The sequence below is a fragment of the Felis catus genome, chromosome B3 (genome assembly GCF_018350175.1).
Source record: "Felis catus isolate Fca126 chromosome B3, F.catus_Fca126_mat1.0, whole genome shotgun sequence".
Taxonomy (NCBI): Eukaryota; Metazoa; Chordata; class Mammalia; order Carnivora; family Felidae; genus Felis; species Felis catus.
The window spans coordinates 54,355,952-54,371,297 of NC_058373.1; the positions used below are offsets into that span (position 1 = coordinate 54,355,952).

Consider the following 15,346-nt stretch of genomic DNA (forward strand, 5'->3'; position numbering starts at 1 on the left):
GCAGAAGCTTTTTTTACCAGTACTTTTGACTATGTTGCGCTCTGAGCTGACAGCTCGGAGAGCCTGGAGCCTGCTTCAGATTTGTCTCTGTCTCTCTCTCCCCAAAATAAATAAACATTAAAAAAAATTTTAATGAAGATTCTAGGTGGTGAATTACAATGCTTGAAAGAGCTTGTTTACTGTATTTCTAATAATTATTTTCATTTGAAATACAAATAAATATTTATTTCAAACACACTTGATTTTAATAATAGGAAATCTTGATAAAATGTATCATATATTTTACTAGCCCCTAAATATTTGAAAAATACTTGTTATATTTGACTCTAAAACATGACTTGATTTTTCTGTTTCTGGATGAGACCTAAGTCTGGTAGGGTAGGTTAGAGACTTAATGAGTGTTTCCTTTCATATACTGCTCAAAATTAAAATTTAATACTTTGTCTTAAACTTGTGTAAATCTTCCATTTGAAGTATGTACTTGATAACATGTGTTAACTTTGTAGAGCCTTATTAGTAATATTCTTATGTGGCTGGTCACTTTTATTATCACCTATAAAGTGAGAAAACTAAAACATAAGAAATTAAGTAATAACTTATGCAAGGTCACAAAACTGATAAGTAATGGAATATGAATTCATTTCCAGGAAATTCTTGCCTAGTCTCTGAACTCTTAGCCACCTCACATGCTTCCTCTCAGCCATTTAATTTTACAAGCTTATGAGTACATTAAGGCTTAAAATTGTCATCATAAGATAAGGGTTGTAACTTATAAGAGTTGCCATAGCCTTAATCCTTCATGACTAATATGAATGAGTTTTTAGATCCTTTCCTGGGATCAAATTTTAATAGGTAAGAAGGAAGCAGGGAGATATGATAGTAGAAGGGGCAGAAAGAGAGCAAAAGACTGGGGGGAGGGTGCGGAATTCACTTGTTTCCACATTTTGTATGTGGATTTCTCTAGAAATAGCAAGCAATGGTTTGGGGAACCAGAAAGCCACATTCTGGGGCCAAAGTGGTCCAGAAATACAATGATAGCAAAGGGTTGGAACTTCTAATACTCTTGTTATGCACCAATGTTTTTGGCAGGGGAACTAAAAGGCAATTGTATTTTCAAAAAGTCAAGAATTTCTTAAAAGGGGTTTATTTTGTTCTTTTTTTTACAAAGTAGTTTTTTTCTGTAAACTTCTGCTTAGATTGTGACTATCAGGAAATATGTTTAAGGTAGAACTTTGTTCAAATCTATGTGTTTATTTGAACTTTGAGGCTCTTATATTTTCCTAGGGCCCTCGCCTGCTTTTAAAGCTATCTTCTTGAATTTTTATATCAGTTAGTGGTCAATGAGTACCTCTCTTCCACATAGAGAGGAAGATCTCAGAGATCCAGGCCACTTTCATCTTCTGGGGTCACCAGCCTATACAGCTGCACAGTCATTAGAATTAATCTGCATCAGGAGAATATAGGAGGAGTAGGCACACAATTTTAAAAGTCTCGACTAAAGTTATATAAATTTCCAGTTATAAAATGAATATGTTGGGGTGCCTGGGTGGCTGAGTCAGTTAAGCATCTGACTTTGGCACAGGTCATGATCTCAGTTTGTGAGTTCGAGCCCCGTGTTGGGCTCTGTGCTGACAGCTCAGAGCCTGGAGCCTGCTTCGGATTCTGTATCTCACTCTCTCTCTGCCCCTCCCCCACCCTCTCTCTCTCTCTCTCTCTCTCTCTCTCTCTCTCTCTCTCTCTGTCTCTTAAAAATTAATAAACGTCAAACAATTTTTTTAAATGAATATGTCATGGGAATGTAATGTGCAACATGGCAATTTGGTTAATCATGCTGTATTACATATTTGAAACTAGGTAGAAGAATGGCTCTTGAAAGTTCTCATTGCAAGAAAAAAAATGTGACATATGTGGTGATGGATATTAACTAGACTTATTGTGGTGATCATTTTGCAATATATAAAAATATCAAATCATTACATTGTACACTTAAACTAATATGTAATATCACTTATACCTCAATTTTAAAAAGTTTTGGCTCGGAAGTCACCCACATCAATTCCAATCAGATACTATTGGTGAGAATAAGCCATGACTATATATAGATGTAAGGAGGGTTGGCAAATTAAAACAAAACAAAACCAAAACAAAACAAAACAAAAACACTCTGACTAGGAAGCTGCTACATAGTAACAGCATTGTACTATAGAAGGTGGATCTATGCATTTTAAAGGACAGATAAGTGTCTCTACTACAGGAATTAAGTTAAATAATAGTGTAGTAATCCTTATGTATGGAATGCTTATGCTGTGGCCTATAATACAATTTGAGATAATACAATTTGAGTATCAAAGAAAAATTTGGGAGAATTTGCATATATCAATCACCATGATCTTGACAGTTTTCCGAAGCTTAAAGACTGCCTAATGAGTCAGTGGTGTTAACAAATGTGATTTTTTTCTATCATATAAAGAAATGTGACAACATCTAGAATATCTGCATAACTCACTGAATCAATATTTTTCAAATGACCAATGCATGGATTTTTAAAATGTGGTTTTAGGGGCACCTGGCTGGCTCAGTCAGTTAAGCGTCCAACTTCGTTTCAGGTCATGATCACTTGGTTCATGAGTTTGAGCCCCATATCGGGTGATGTATAGAAGTGTTGAATCACCATATTTTATACACCTGAAACTAATGTTACACTGTATGTTAACAATTGAAATTTAAGTAAAAACTTAAAAAATAAAATAGTTATCTTTTCTAAAAAGATGCTATTTATATTAACGTGAAATGGGTTTATTAATGAACTAGTGTTCAAGATTTCTCAGTTTTAATATCTGTTGTAAGAAATGCTGATAGAGACAAAATCCTTATAAACAAAAGTTCTTTGGTGTCTTCAATTATTCTTAAGAGTATAAAAGCGCCCTGAGACCAAAAAGCTTGATGGCCACTGCCCTACAGGAAATCACTGCAAAGGGGCTTTCCCCATGGCATTTGAGAGCTACTGTATCCTGGTTGCAGTTTTATAGTTTCTGTATTGCTTCTCTCCAAGCTGGACTTAGTAATGATCACTGTGCAGAACCCCGTAAACAAAAGACTCGGATAATTTATTTACTAGGTCATAAGCATGTTTTGTTTGGAGATTTCTACAGTTACTAATGGCTCTTCAGCTCTCATGTATTTACCTTTCACATAAAAGACTTGAATTTCTTGATTATGTAATGTAACTTTTCTGGGCCTTACGTTTCCACCTGAAAAAAAAAAATGACGTGATTGGAATATATGATTTCTCTATTCCCCTTCTCTAACATTTTATTACTCTATTACTTACATCTTTAGGTGTTGAATAATCTTCCAAAACGGTTGTTTACTATTGAGGTAGAATTAGCAATAGAGACTGGTGGCTTACATATATTATTTTAGAGCTCTTCCCCCTTTCTAGTCGTGTGTGTGTGTGTGTGTGTGTATGTGTGTGTGTGTATCTTGTGTATGTGTGTCTTGTGTGTATAAATATGTTAATATGTGTGCTGGAGGAATGCTAAGGCAGGTGAAGGGCAGAAATGGGTAAAACATGAGTGTATATATACCCATGTATGCATATATATGACTTTTAATAAATACAATAACCTATGCTTTATGTATAATGCTATCTCAGAATTGCTGCTTCTAATCCAAAACATATTTATTTAGCTTTTTAAAAATGTATTTATTTATCTTGAGAGGACGGGAGGGGCAGAGAGAGAGAGAGAGAGAGAATCCCAAGCAGGGCCCAGGCTGACCTGATGTGGGGCTCAGTCCCACAAAACCGTGAGATCATGACCTCAGATGAAATCAAGAGTCAGATGCTTAACTGACCGAGCCACCCAGACGCCCCTCCAAAACATATTTAAACCATAATTTCCTCTTGAGCATTTGAGATGCTTATTGTCATGTGGGCTTAACTTTTCTTCAAAGGTTTAAACTAACAAAATGTTCTGGTTTTGTTTTTAATGAAATAGACAACAGATAGTTAAAATTTGCCTTCCAAACAGAAAAGCATTATCTCCCTTTTTAGGACTGGAATGTAAGCAGTTATAGAATTTCAGTATCTGGAATGAGTCGGTATTTACAAGCCAGCTGCCCTTAACCAGTGTATTGTTAGATTATTTACAAGACTAAAGTTTTAATGTTCACCTCTCTTATTGTGGTAGAACACCATATAACCTTTTATACTCAGATGAAGATCATTTTTGAAATGCTATTTTTATACCTCTCTCCTAGTTTTTAAGCCCAATTTTTCTCTTATCTGGACTTCACAGTTAAAAAACTAACATATTCATGAATTTTTATAAACTGTAGTTTAAACTATATGCACCAAAAAAAATGCTTATATTCAGTCAACATGTAACTTTTAAGTAATTTTGTGTGCATCATTGTACTTAGTGCTTGGGAAGATAAAAAAAAAAGAAAAGAAACAGTAGTTCCTCTATAGACAAGTAATAGTTGATATTTAGCAAATGCCATGTCCCATGACATGTTACAGAAATAGTAATAGCCCAATGGATTAGCTACTTGAACTTTAATTTGTACCTCTGTCAATTTGCTACCTCTTTACTCTCAGAATGCCTATGGACAATAAAAAAAATTAAAAAAAAAACAACTTGGAAATAAAATCGTTTCCTGAGAATTAAGCCAGTAAAATCTTGGCATTATGTTTTTCATTATACAATATTGAAAGAAAACCAAGAAATTTTCATGGCTGAAGAGAGAGGAAGCCCCAAAACACTAATAAGATGGCCAGAGATATAAGCTCCCAATATGGTAGTAATTTAATAAATTGTATTATTGTATTGTTATTGGTTGCATTTCATACTGTGTGGAGAAAGACTATATGAACAAAAGTGAGGAAAACAACATGTGGCACAAAATAGACGCAGCCTAAAGATTCGGAAACTGGCTGTGTTTTTTCAGAAGTATTCAGATTTGATCGTTGTGAATTAGATTTTATGATAATTTGGATAATGTATCTTTCAAAACCATTTTACCTTCCTTTGCTTTGATGCCATGCTTGCCAAGCAATTTTCTAATTACTAATTTAGCTTTTAAGATAATCTTCCATGGTCTGCCATAGGGTGACTGGCAAATGCCTCCCCTAGATATGTTGGTTTGCTGTTTGGTGGTAGTGGTCAAAGGTGCTGGAGAGCATAAAAAAACAGTGGGTCCTCATTGTATTATGAAGCACATTAACATACTTTATTGAGTGACATGGAAATGCCAAGCTAAGGTGAAGTGAATAACAAGAATTTGAATACAACTGAGGGATTTAGTCACTGGCGTGAATAAAACATGGTTTTGAAAGAGGTGAATCTAAAGATGTTGAAAAATAAGTTAGTTGGGTTTTGGTGATAGGTTAAAGGGAAGTAGAGACAAGAACAAAAGCTGACTATATTTTGAGTGTAAATATTAAAGAGAACATTTATCTTCTCTCATGCACTGTTGGTCAGAATATATATTTGGAAAAAGCTTTCTGAAAATGTTTTTCAATTTGTATTTTATTTTTTTAATGTTTATTTATATTTGAGAGAGAGATAGAGTGCGAGCGGGGAAGGGGCAGAGAGAGAAGGAGACACAGAATCTGAAACAGGCTCCAGGCTTTGAGCTGTCAGCACAGAGCCCTACACAGGGCTCGAACCCACGGACCTTGAGATCATGACCTGAGCCAAAGTGACTAAGCCACCCAGGTGTCTCTCAATTTGCATTTTTAAAGGATTTTTTTAATATAATAATTTTATTTCCTATAATCATATTAAGAAAATAATCAGAATTATAAAGAAGTATATACCAAGAAATTCATATTTACGTTAGTGAAAAGTTTGAAACAACCAAAATAACCAACAATAGATCAGTTAAATAAGGAAGAGTAAAAGTAGACGGCCTGTGAGATCCATGAACTGGTTGATTAATAGGAAAATTTTGTTAAATTGATATATGCACACCTTCAATATTTTGTTTACTTCAAACATAACAATGTGCATTCATTTATCAGTTTTTATGTGAGGCTATGGGCTTTCCTCTGAGCATGATTCTAATAATTATCATACCCATTAAATACTGTCAACAGTGTCCAGTTTGAGTTTCTTTAAAATGGACTGAGAATTCAACGATATTTGCCGAGCAGTCTGAGTGCATAATTGTAGATTGTTATTATTTTTTCCTGTTGTCTTGCCCATACCTAATTTAACATCTTAAGTTTTCAATCGCTCACTTTTTCCATTGCCACTCCATAGGCAACTCTAAGAACTTTGATTTCTATCCTGAATAATATGGAAAACAATTGCAGTTTTGAACAGAGGAATTGCATGATCTAAAATATAAGTTAACAGAATCACTGTGGCTGCTCTGTTTGAAAAAGGACTATGGTGTATGTTGGGGTGCCCTTTGTGCGCTTTATACTCCATAATCGGTCGGAAGCAAAAACAGTTGTAGCTGTCTTTCTAGTGCTTGCATTTCCTTTTAGCTTCAGTGTGAATAGCAAAAATATAGAGGCATCTAGGGAAACCAGGGATCCAAGAAGCACTGCAGACTTTGAAATCATATTGAAAAATAGAGAATTAGATGGGAAGCAACATAAGGCTTTTCAGAGTGTTTCAGGAAGCAACAAAGATAAAGATCCGGTATAGTTCCTGAAGGGGTTTCCTTCCCCACCCCCACCCTCACCCTCACCCCCACCCTCACCCCCACCACCCCATTTAGCTAATTGGTTCTCAAATGCATAGGTATATTAGAATCTTCTGAGGAGCTTTAAAAATACCCTTGCCTGTGCCCCAAGCCAGAAATACTGGTGCAATTGGCCTGGGCTGGGCCTAGGCCTCATTATTTGAAAAAAAAAAAAAAAAAAAATCCCGGGTGATTCCAATATGCATTTAGCATTAAAATCGATTGTTTTTCAAGTATTTTTAGGTCTTATCCTCACAGGCAGCTTGTGACTGATTGCCTCCACCTTCTACGATAAAACTCACTGTGGCTCAAGAAATTTCAACCACGTATATGATCTTACTCTCTTGAGGTAGAGAAGTGGAGGGGAGGATTATCTTCAGGTTGAGTCTGAGGGCTTAGTCATTTCCTTCATATAGAGGTAAAGTGATATTGTTAGTTTTCGAGCTATATTAGGAATTCTAAGGAGGCGCAACTCAAATTAATTATGTGGTTCCAACCTTTTCTCAATTATCCTTGTACGAATGGACCATACAATATCCCTCACGGAAGTATCAAAAGTGTTGCCTCAGAGAATATACCTGCTTCATCTCTCAATGCTGAATAGCTCACCAAGGAAAGCCATGAGATACTCTTATTAGGCCCTAACGAATCCTGTCTTGTGGCAGGAACCTTAAAAACATCCCATTTATTATTTGTGTTAGGCAGCCTTTAAGATGGCCTCCAATGATGGGGCGCCTGGGTAGTTCAGTCGGTTAAGCCTCTGACTTCGGCTCAGGTCATGATCTCGCAGTCCGTGAGTTCGAGCCCCGCCTCTGGCTCTGTGCTTTCAGCTCAGAGCCTGGAGCCTGTTTCAGATTCTGTGTCTCCCTCTCTCTGATCCTCCCCTGTTCATGCTCTGTCTCTCTCTGTCCCAAAAATAAATAAACGTTAAAAAACAAAAGAAAAAAGATGGCCTCCAATGATCCCTGCTTTTTGGTACTTATGCCTTTGTGTAATTCCTTTCCCTTGTATAGGTAGAAAATCTTGAAATCATTTTCAAGATTAGGTTATATATAGGGGTGCCTGGGTGGCGCAGTCGGCTAAGCATCCGACTTCAGCCAGGTCACGATCTCGCGGTCCAGGAGTTCGAGCCCCGCGTCAGGCTCTGGGCTGATGGCTCAGAGCCTGGAGCCTGTTTACGATTCTGTGTGTCCCTCTCTCTCTGCCCCTCCCCCGTTCATGCTCTGTCTCTCTCTGTCCCAAAAATAAATAAACGTTGAAAAAAAAAAAAAAAGATTAGGTTATATGTAAAAATACTGTGGCTTCCATTTTGGGCACTCACTCACTCTCTGATTCCTTTGTGGGAAACAAACTGCCATGTTTTAGATAGTGCTGTGAAAAAGCTTATGTGGTGAGGAAGTGATGTTTTGAGCCAACAACCAGTGAGGACCTAAGGTCCTCTTCAAGGACCTAAGGTGGATCCCTCTCTAAATTGAGCTTTGAGATATGTCCACAGTTCTGGTGAACACCTTGATTGTAGCTTTCTGAGAGGCTCTACCTAGAGACACCTAGCTAAACCATGTCCAGGTTCCTGACCACATAAATTATGAGATAATAAATATTTGCTGTTTTAAGCCACTAAGTTTTATGATAATTTGTTATATAACAATATATAACTAACATGTGGCTGTATTTTTCAAGAGAAAGTCCTGCCATCTTCAAGCTAAATGTTGCTATTCATCTCATATTTCAATTGTTCTGATGATACTTCAAAATTGTTCTGATGATATTTCAAAAGTTCTGATGATGTTAAAGAAAATAAATTTGCATAGGTTCTCATAAGTTCAATGATGATGATTTGGAAACTGGAACCACATAATTATCAGGAAGTAAAAGGAAAATATGAGAGGCATCTTCTCAGGGGAGAGTAAATACAGGGATTTGGGTAAGAGACCAGAACTTTATTATTTCTTGCTTCTTGTCATGTCTCCTCAACTGGAGAGAAAGTGAATTTTCTTAACAAACTATTCAAAGTTAGAGGATGAGTGGGAACACATGTGGGCCTGAAGGAACACCAGCCTCATTGGAAGCAGCAGCTTTGTTGAATAAATATAGAAGTAGGATAAAGAGTAGCCTGACAATAATGCTGAAACAGTTATAAGTTTTAATGAACTATTTCATAGTAAGATGCACATGAATAACTCGAACCATAGACACCAATTAATAGATATTCTCTGAAAACTGTTTTAGAGTGAGCATAGAAATGATCATGGCTGATAATCATCTGGTACCCACAAGTCAGTCACAGTGGCCTGTGTCTATTCTGATAGATCAGTGACATATTCTAATTGACCAGTAACCACTCATACTGGTCGTTAGTATTTTTAATACCACTCTTATTCATAGTGAACGTTAGATGAAGTTTTGGTTTCCTGTAGCCATGTACCATCTGTGCATAAAGTTGGATAATGAAAGGTACGGGATCTCTTGTGTCTTACTCATGCCCGAGCATATGGCATTAAGGTAGTGGTGTAAATGAAGCTGCATGATAAACCTTGTACATCTTTCTGATGCATCACTTTTGCTTACTCGTGTGAATTTTATATTAGAGCAAACACAAAAGTATTATGGATTAAAATGCAAAAGCACATGAGTTTTAAGAGAAAAAAGATTTTCAAGAAACTTTGTGTGCTACCTTTGCATTATTCCTTAGACTCTCTTTCTCTACTTCTACTACTATTGGTATTTCAGTAGAAAATTTTGAGACACATGGATTTTGTTTATTTGTGGTTATAGAATCGCTTTACTACAGCTGGTCGTGTAGCTCATCTGTATGTTTTTTGTCACTCTAGATAACCAGAGGAGCAAACTCTAAGAGATAGAAACTAAGAATTTATCTCCAGTATCTCTTCTCTTTTATCATTAGGTCAATTTATAGTCAACTTGAAGGCTGATAATTTATACTATGGCTTTTTTTTTACATAAAATACTTTAGTTTATTAATTGCATTGAAAGTATCTTTTTATTATTTCTTTTGTTAACATTTCATATTCTTTCATTTAATTTTTTCCTTCCTTGTTCTTGGAAACCTATGTATTTAACCAATTTTCTCCTTCAAAGAACATTTTTAAATTTTTTTTTTCAACGTTTATTTATTTTTGGGACAGAGAGAGACAGAGCATGAACGGGGGAGGAGCAGAGAGAGAGGGAGACACAGAATCGGAAACAGGCTCCAGGCTCTGAGCCATCAGCCCAGAGCCCGACGCGGGGCTCAAACTCACGGACCGCGAGATCGTGACCTGGCTGAAGTCGGACGCTTAGCCGACTGCGCCACCCAGGCGCCCCAAAGAACATTTTTTAAAAGGTTACTCTGTTTATAACTGCTCTCCATTTGTAAATAAATACATGTAAGAGTAGAATAGGAAACAGGATTGGAAATTTCATCATTTCTTTCCTCCTTTTGAGTTACATCATCACAGCATGGACTAATTATTCTGTATGAAGTGAATTGCCAAAACATAAGTTGCATTTGCATGCACACATAAAGATAACATCTCAATAGAAATTTTTTAAAGAAGGAGACCACTAGCTAATAATCTAAGACTGGGAAGCATATGCTAAGTGACCTGGACTTTTGTGACAGCTCTGTACCTAACCAGCTACTTTGGATGTATCACAATCTCAGTTTCCTGGTCTGCAAGTGAATACAAGGGACTAAGGCCTCTTGCAGTTTTAAGCTTCTAGAATTCTAAGTGTATATAATTAGTACAGATTTTATTTTCTAAAATTTGCATGATAAAAAAAGGAGAGTATAAACAATGAATTAAAAGTGTTTCTAAAGAGGGAGGAAGGCAAACCATAAGAGACTCTTAAATACAGAGAACAGACTGAGGGTTTATTGGGGGGGTAGGGGAGAGGGGAAAGTGGGTGATGGACATTGAGGAGGGCACTTGTTGGGATGAGCCCTGGATGTTGTATGGAAACCAATTTGACAATAAATTATATTTTTTTAAAAAGTGTTTCTAAAAACACCAGCAGATTGGCTTTACCACTAAATTTGGTTTGTTTAATTCAGCATTGCTGTGTGATTTGATTATAACTATAAATCCATAGACAGAGTATTTGGTCCTAACATAGTTCATGTCTTGTATGTATATACACTATTTCTGTTCAAATTTCTATATCATCATGTTTGCCCTAACTTTAAAAATCAAGTAAGATTAGTCCCATTCTGAATTTTCTTTAATATTCAAACATTGAATGAATGCATATAAAAAACTGATTATGGATAGACGCTCTGTTAAGCACTAAGGAAACGAATATGAGAAACATAGGTTTTCCTCTGCCCTCGGTATTTTCACAAGACTCCAGCCACAGAAGTCTGATCTAGGAGAGGAATCTAGGCTAGCAAGCCCCTTGAATCAGATAACAGTTCAGAATATCATTCATAAATGTCCCCTAGCTGAGGAAAGACAATTCTTTCTAGTTTCCTGTCACCTGGTCATATAGATGAGCCATAAGAAGATCAAATGAATCTGTTCCTGTTGGCTTTAGCCTTTTTGTGTAAGTTTTGCCTATTAATGTAGTAGTAGATAATATTTATATAAAATAAAGGAATTTGATGACAAACATTTTGAAATTAAAATCACAATGATTAAAATTCCAATAGTTTAATTTAGATAAATGTTGACCTCCTATTGGTGAACACATACAATGCTACCCAAATCTGCCAATTGAAGAAGTATGAAGTAGAATTTATCTTTCTGATAAGCCTATTCTCTGTAGCCTGACCTCAAGCCTTCATGATATTCAGGTCCTCAAATCCCTAACTATATATTCTATTTTGTGCTCTTGCCATCTAAAAGGAAAACAACTTCCAATGTGGCAATATTTTGAATGGCAGAAATTTCTAGATTAGAAAAATTACTAACTCTAATATGCATATTTTAAAAATATGGCACTTTTCTACTCATGAACTCAAATATATTCTAACTTTAACAATTTTAAGTCCTTTTATCTGCAGTGATTTTACTTATATCATCCAATGTAATTGACAACAGTATGTGGCAAAACATATTTTACATTTTTGTATTGTTCCCTGTGAGACATCTATTGTAAGAATTGCTGCAGGCTGTCATTTTTGTCTGCCATCCAGGATTTGCTGGCCCAAGTACTGTGTACTAAACTTGATATTGGTCATGGGGGGAGGGAGGGGAACCTTGCAGTTGAGCCAGATGGTTTTGTTATTGCTTTAGAATTAAAAGCATATGAAACAGATACAGCTTATTAAGGTTTTTTTTTTTTATAAATAACATAAACTTAAATAACAAAACAATAAAGTTCAAATACAACTTAAAATAGAGTTTAATGCTGTAACCACAGAGAAAAAGCATGATTATTAGTGGGAAGAACATTATTAAAAGTCATATTCCCAAATATGAATTATACAAAAGATAGATTATATTACTTGAAACAAAACTTAAAGGTTTCTCAGTTTTACTTTTAGGGATTATAAAATGTTATTTTTGTGGCAAGTGAGATGAAATACAGTATTATCATCATTATTGCTATTTTATATACAAGATTTTTGAAAACATCCTTTTAGCAATACCCTTTCCATATGAGCAGCATTAGGAATTTTCTTCTTGTTAATAGGTACAAGCATATTCTAATACTATACTTTTGTAAAACTACTTATTTGACTCCATTCCATAATAGAATTTTTAAGAATATTCTTTCTTTTCTTATTAGAATTTAAGTGGCTTACAATTGCCACTAAAAAGTCTTTCAGATACTGCTCATCTTCCATAGTTAGTGTTGGCTTGATTATCTGACAAATCATTCCAGCAGCCTTTAGGTCTGACATATCTTATATAACATCATCTGCATTATTATTATTATAGCAGCCATTTTATAAGCAGATAGGAATATTTAAATAATCATTATCAGATAATCAAATCTAACATACTCTTAAGGGTAAATTAATTTAAGAAAAAACATTACTATTACTAACATCATGATTGTACAACCAGCTTTACAATTTTTTACAACTTTTAGTTACTAAATCTGATTTTGTGTATATTTTTCAAATCTTTCTTTAATGCAGTCTCTTAAAATAAACATACATGCGCAAGTCCAGCTTGATCAGTTTTTCAGTAGTTTTCCAGCCTTTCTTGGTTACTTAAAAAAAAAAAAAGAAGAAAAGAAAAGAAAAAAAGAAAAGAAAGAAAACAGTCCACTTAAAGAAATCTCCCTGCTGGAACTGGTTTCTTTTATACCATATATGATTATGTTATTGCCATAGGAAGAAAGTGGGCTGTTTTTTGTTCTTTCTTTGTTTTCTTCCCCCTTACAGGAACCCCTTTTTGATTTAAAGCAACAAACATTTCTCCTCCGCTGTGTGTCCATTTAGCTGATGCATATGTATTGTAATGGTTTTCCAGAATTAATTCTTTGAAGTTGCAATCTTCATTGCATTCTTTCTGTTAAAATAATAAACAACATTATCCAAATGATTTTTAGAGGTACTCAATTAAACAAAGAGTAAGCAGTAATCTTTAGTAGAATTAAATCATATATGACTTTTTTTTTAGCTGGCCTAATGCAGTTTGTTAGATATAGATTAGCATATTTGCAAAAAAAAATAGGCATCTTAAATTTTTTTAAAAAGATAAAATGATACATATTTAGTTATGCAACACATTTTCAAATATCTAACTTTTTTTGGCAGTTAGTTTTTACAATTCTTTAGTATGAGGAGCTGTTTCCCCCTAATGAGCAGCTCTGATATTACCAAATATCATTCCCAAATCACTCATTCCCTAACTGCTGAGAATTTGATATAATTAGCAGAGCATCTCCCTCCCTCAGCTGAAGGACGTATTTCACAACTTTTCTTCATTTGTTACTACACTGCCTGCAGTGGTGATGGAATTTAAGTTAATTTGTTCATCCATCCAACCATTCATTCATTCATTCATTCATTCAATTAAACCTAGATTATTATGTAATTAGCCTGTGCCAGGTATTGTGCTGGACTATGGGAATACAAAGGAAACTCAATTATATTTTATTATGGTGGGATGAACTGTTACATGTTTCATATTGTAATAAAGTGGGAACAATGTGAATGCTCACAGTTCAAAGGCCACGATTGTGAGACTGATGTTGATAAACAAACTTCTGAATTTTTTTCCCCAAGAATTTTCATGTCAGCAATGTGCAGATTGGGTTTTAATACTACTGACAGATGGAAATTTTAGGTTTTAAGTATCTAAAGCGCACATGGAATTTCAGAGCTGGCGGTATCCTGAGAGGTTGGTTAACGTAACTCATTTTACAAATGAAGACACCAAAGCCCAGAGAGCTTAAGCAATTTGTCCAAGGTCCTGCAGAAAATGTTTTTTTTTTTTTCCTCAGTGCTTGAATATGAAGTATTTTAATGAAATGATTAAATTATATGACTGAAGAAAAATTAGTTCCATTTTTCCTTTCCAGAAAGGCAAGATGTTTTTGACAAAAATAAGTTTGAAAAATTAAGTCTAAGCTATCAATTATCAATACCTTTGCATAGAGTTTTCCTTCCTTATTCATTGCAAGATAGTATTCACTTTCCACTCCTTTGATTGCCACAATTCCAACTGCCACTGTCCTGATTTCCATGATATCTGCAAGGAATCACAGAAAGATAAGTCAGTTATTCACTCAGCTTTGCAGATCATCCAAAAATGACAATTTGTTCTTATTTCTTTTTCAATTGGAAGTTATTAAAATCATTAATGTGCGTGTTTACTCAGCCTGAGGCCACCTACCCATATTACACATACAAATACAAGGGTAGTCCTTATTAAACATGGGAAGTTTAAACTATTTATTTTTTATTTAGTAGAAAAAGATATCTGGATTCAAAGGATTTAGCTTTTTCTTCCCCAGAATTACATTTCTAACTTACTATCATAATAATCATCATGATATCAGCTAATGTTTATTGATCTCATACCACATAATAAAGCATTATTGCAAGGCTCCTATGCACTAACTCATCTACTTGTCACCAAGGCTATGAGGCAAGTACTGTAGTTATTCCCATTTTACAGATCGAGAAGCCCAAGCACAGAGAAGTTATATAATTTGCCCAGATTCTCTCAGCTAATAAGTGGCAAAAGGGAAATTTGAACCCAGACAGTGGCTCTTAATCATTACATACCATGAAAATGTATAATAAACTAATAATCTTTACTTTTCTCTTAAACTTTATCTTATAAATTATTGCTAACAGAAAATCTCTGGAATGTACTGAAATTTAACAAAAATCAATGAAAGCAATTGTAAATGATGGTAACAGAATTACTGCCCTAAAAAAGATTAAATATTTTAAAGTGATAGTGAGTTTTTTGATACATGAAAGACTATTTAAAACCCAATTATGAATCTTGCTTGTATGATATTTTATAACTTTATACCTTTCTGATTTTTAATCTTTGTTGAAATTGTTTCTACAACACATACAGTTACCACAAGAATGTTAACCTACTATTTTCTTTTATTATACATCTTTTCCTCCAATGCTATATTTTAATGACTCATATAAATGCAGTAAAATCTCGAGAAAAATTTTAAAACAATGTAGGAATTAAAAGTTTAGCAGACCTCTTTAAATAACTGCTGTTAA

General features: G+C 34.8%; 2 protein-coding genes across 17 annotated transcripts in view; one reads left to right on the forward strand and one right to left on the reverse strand.

Annotated features, from left to right (window-relative positions):
- FAM227B (family with sequence similarity 227 member B) overlaps positions 1–15,346 on the forward strand; it is a 210,456-nt gene that overhangs the window by 70,588 nt on the left and 124,522 nt on the right. Inside the window, exon 12 of one of the 15 annotated variants that reach the window (XM_045059344.1) lies at positions 9,843–9,900. The exons of the other annotated variants lie outside the window; for them this stretch is intronic. Within the exon in view, the coding sequence (XP_044915279.1) occupies positions 9,843–9,859 (17 nt within the window). The 3' untranslated portion in view covers positions 9,860–9,900. Of the gene's footprint in view, positions 1–9,842; positions 9,901–15,346 lie in introns of those variants that run through there. 15 annotated transcript variants of the gene reach the window in all.
- Positions 12,022–15,346, reverse strand: part of FGF7 (fibroblast growth factor 7) — a 57,806-nt gene continuing 54,481 nt past the window's right edge. For both annotated transcript variants that reach the window (XM_045059346.1, XM_006932535.5), the window contains 2 exons: positions 14,239–14,342; positions 12,022–13,157 (listed from right to left, as the gene is read on the reverse strand). In XM_045059346.1, the coding sequence (XP_044915281.1) occupies positions 12,963–13,157; positions 14,239–14,342 (299 nt within the window). In that variant the 3' untranslated portion in view covers positions 12,022–12,962. The remainder of the gene's footprint in view (positions 13,158–14,238; positions 14,343–15,346) is intronic.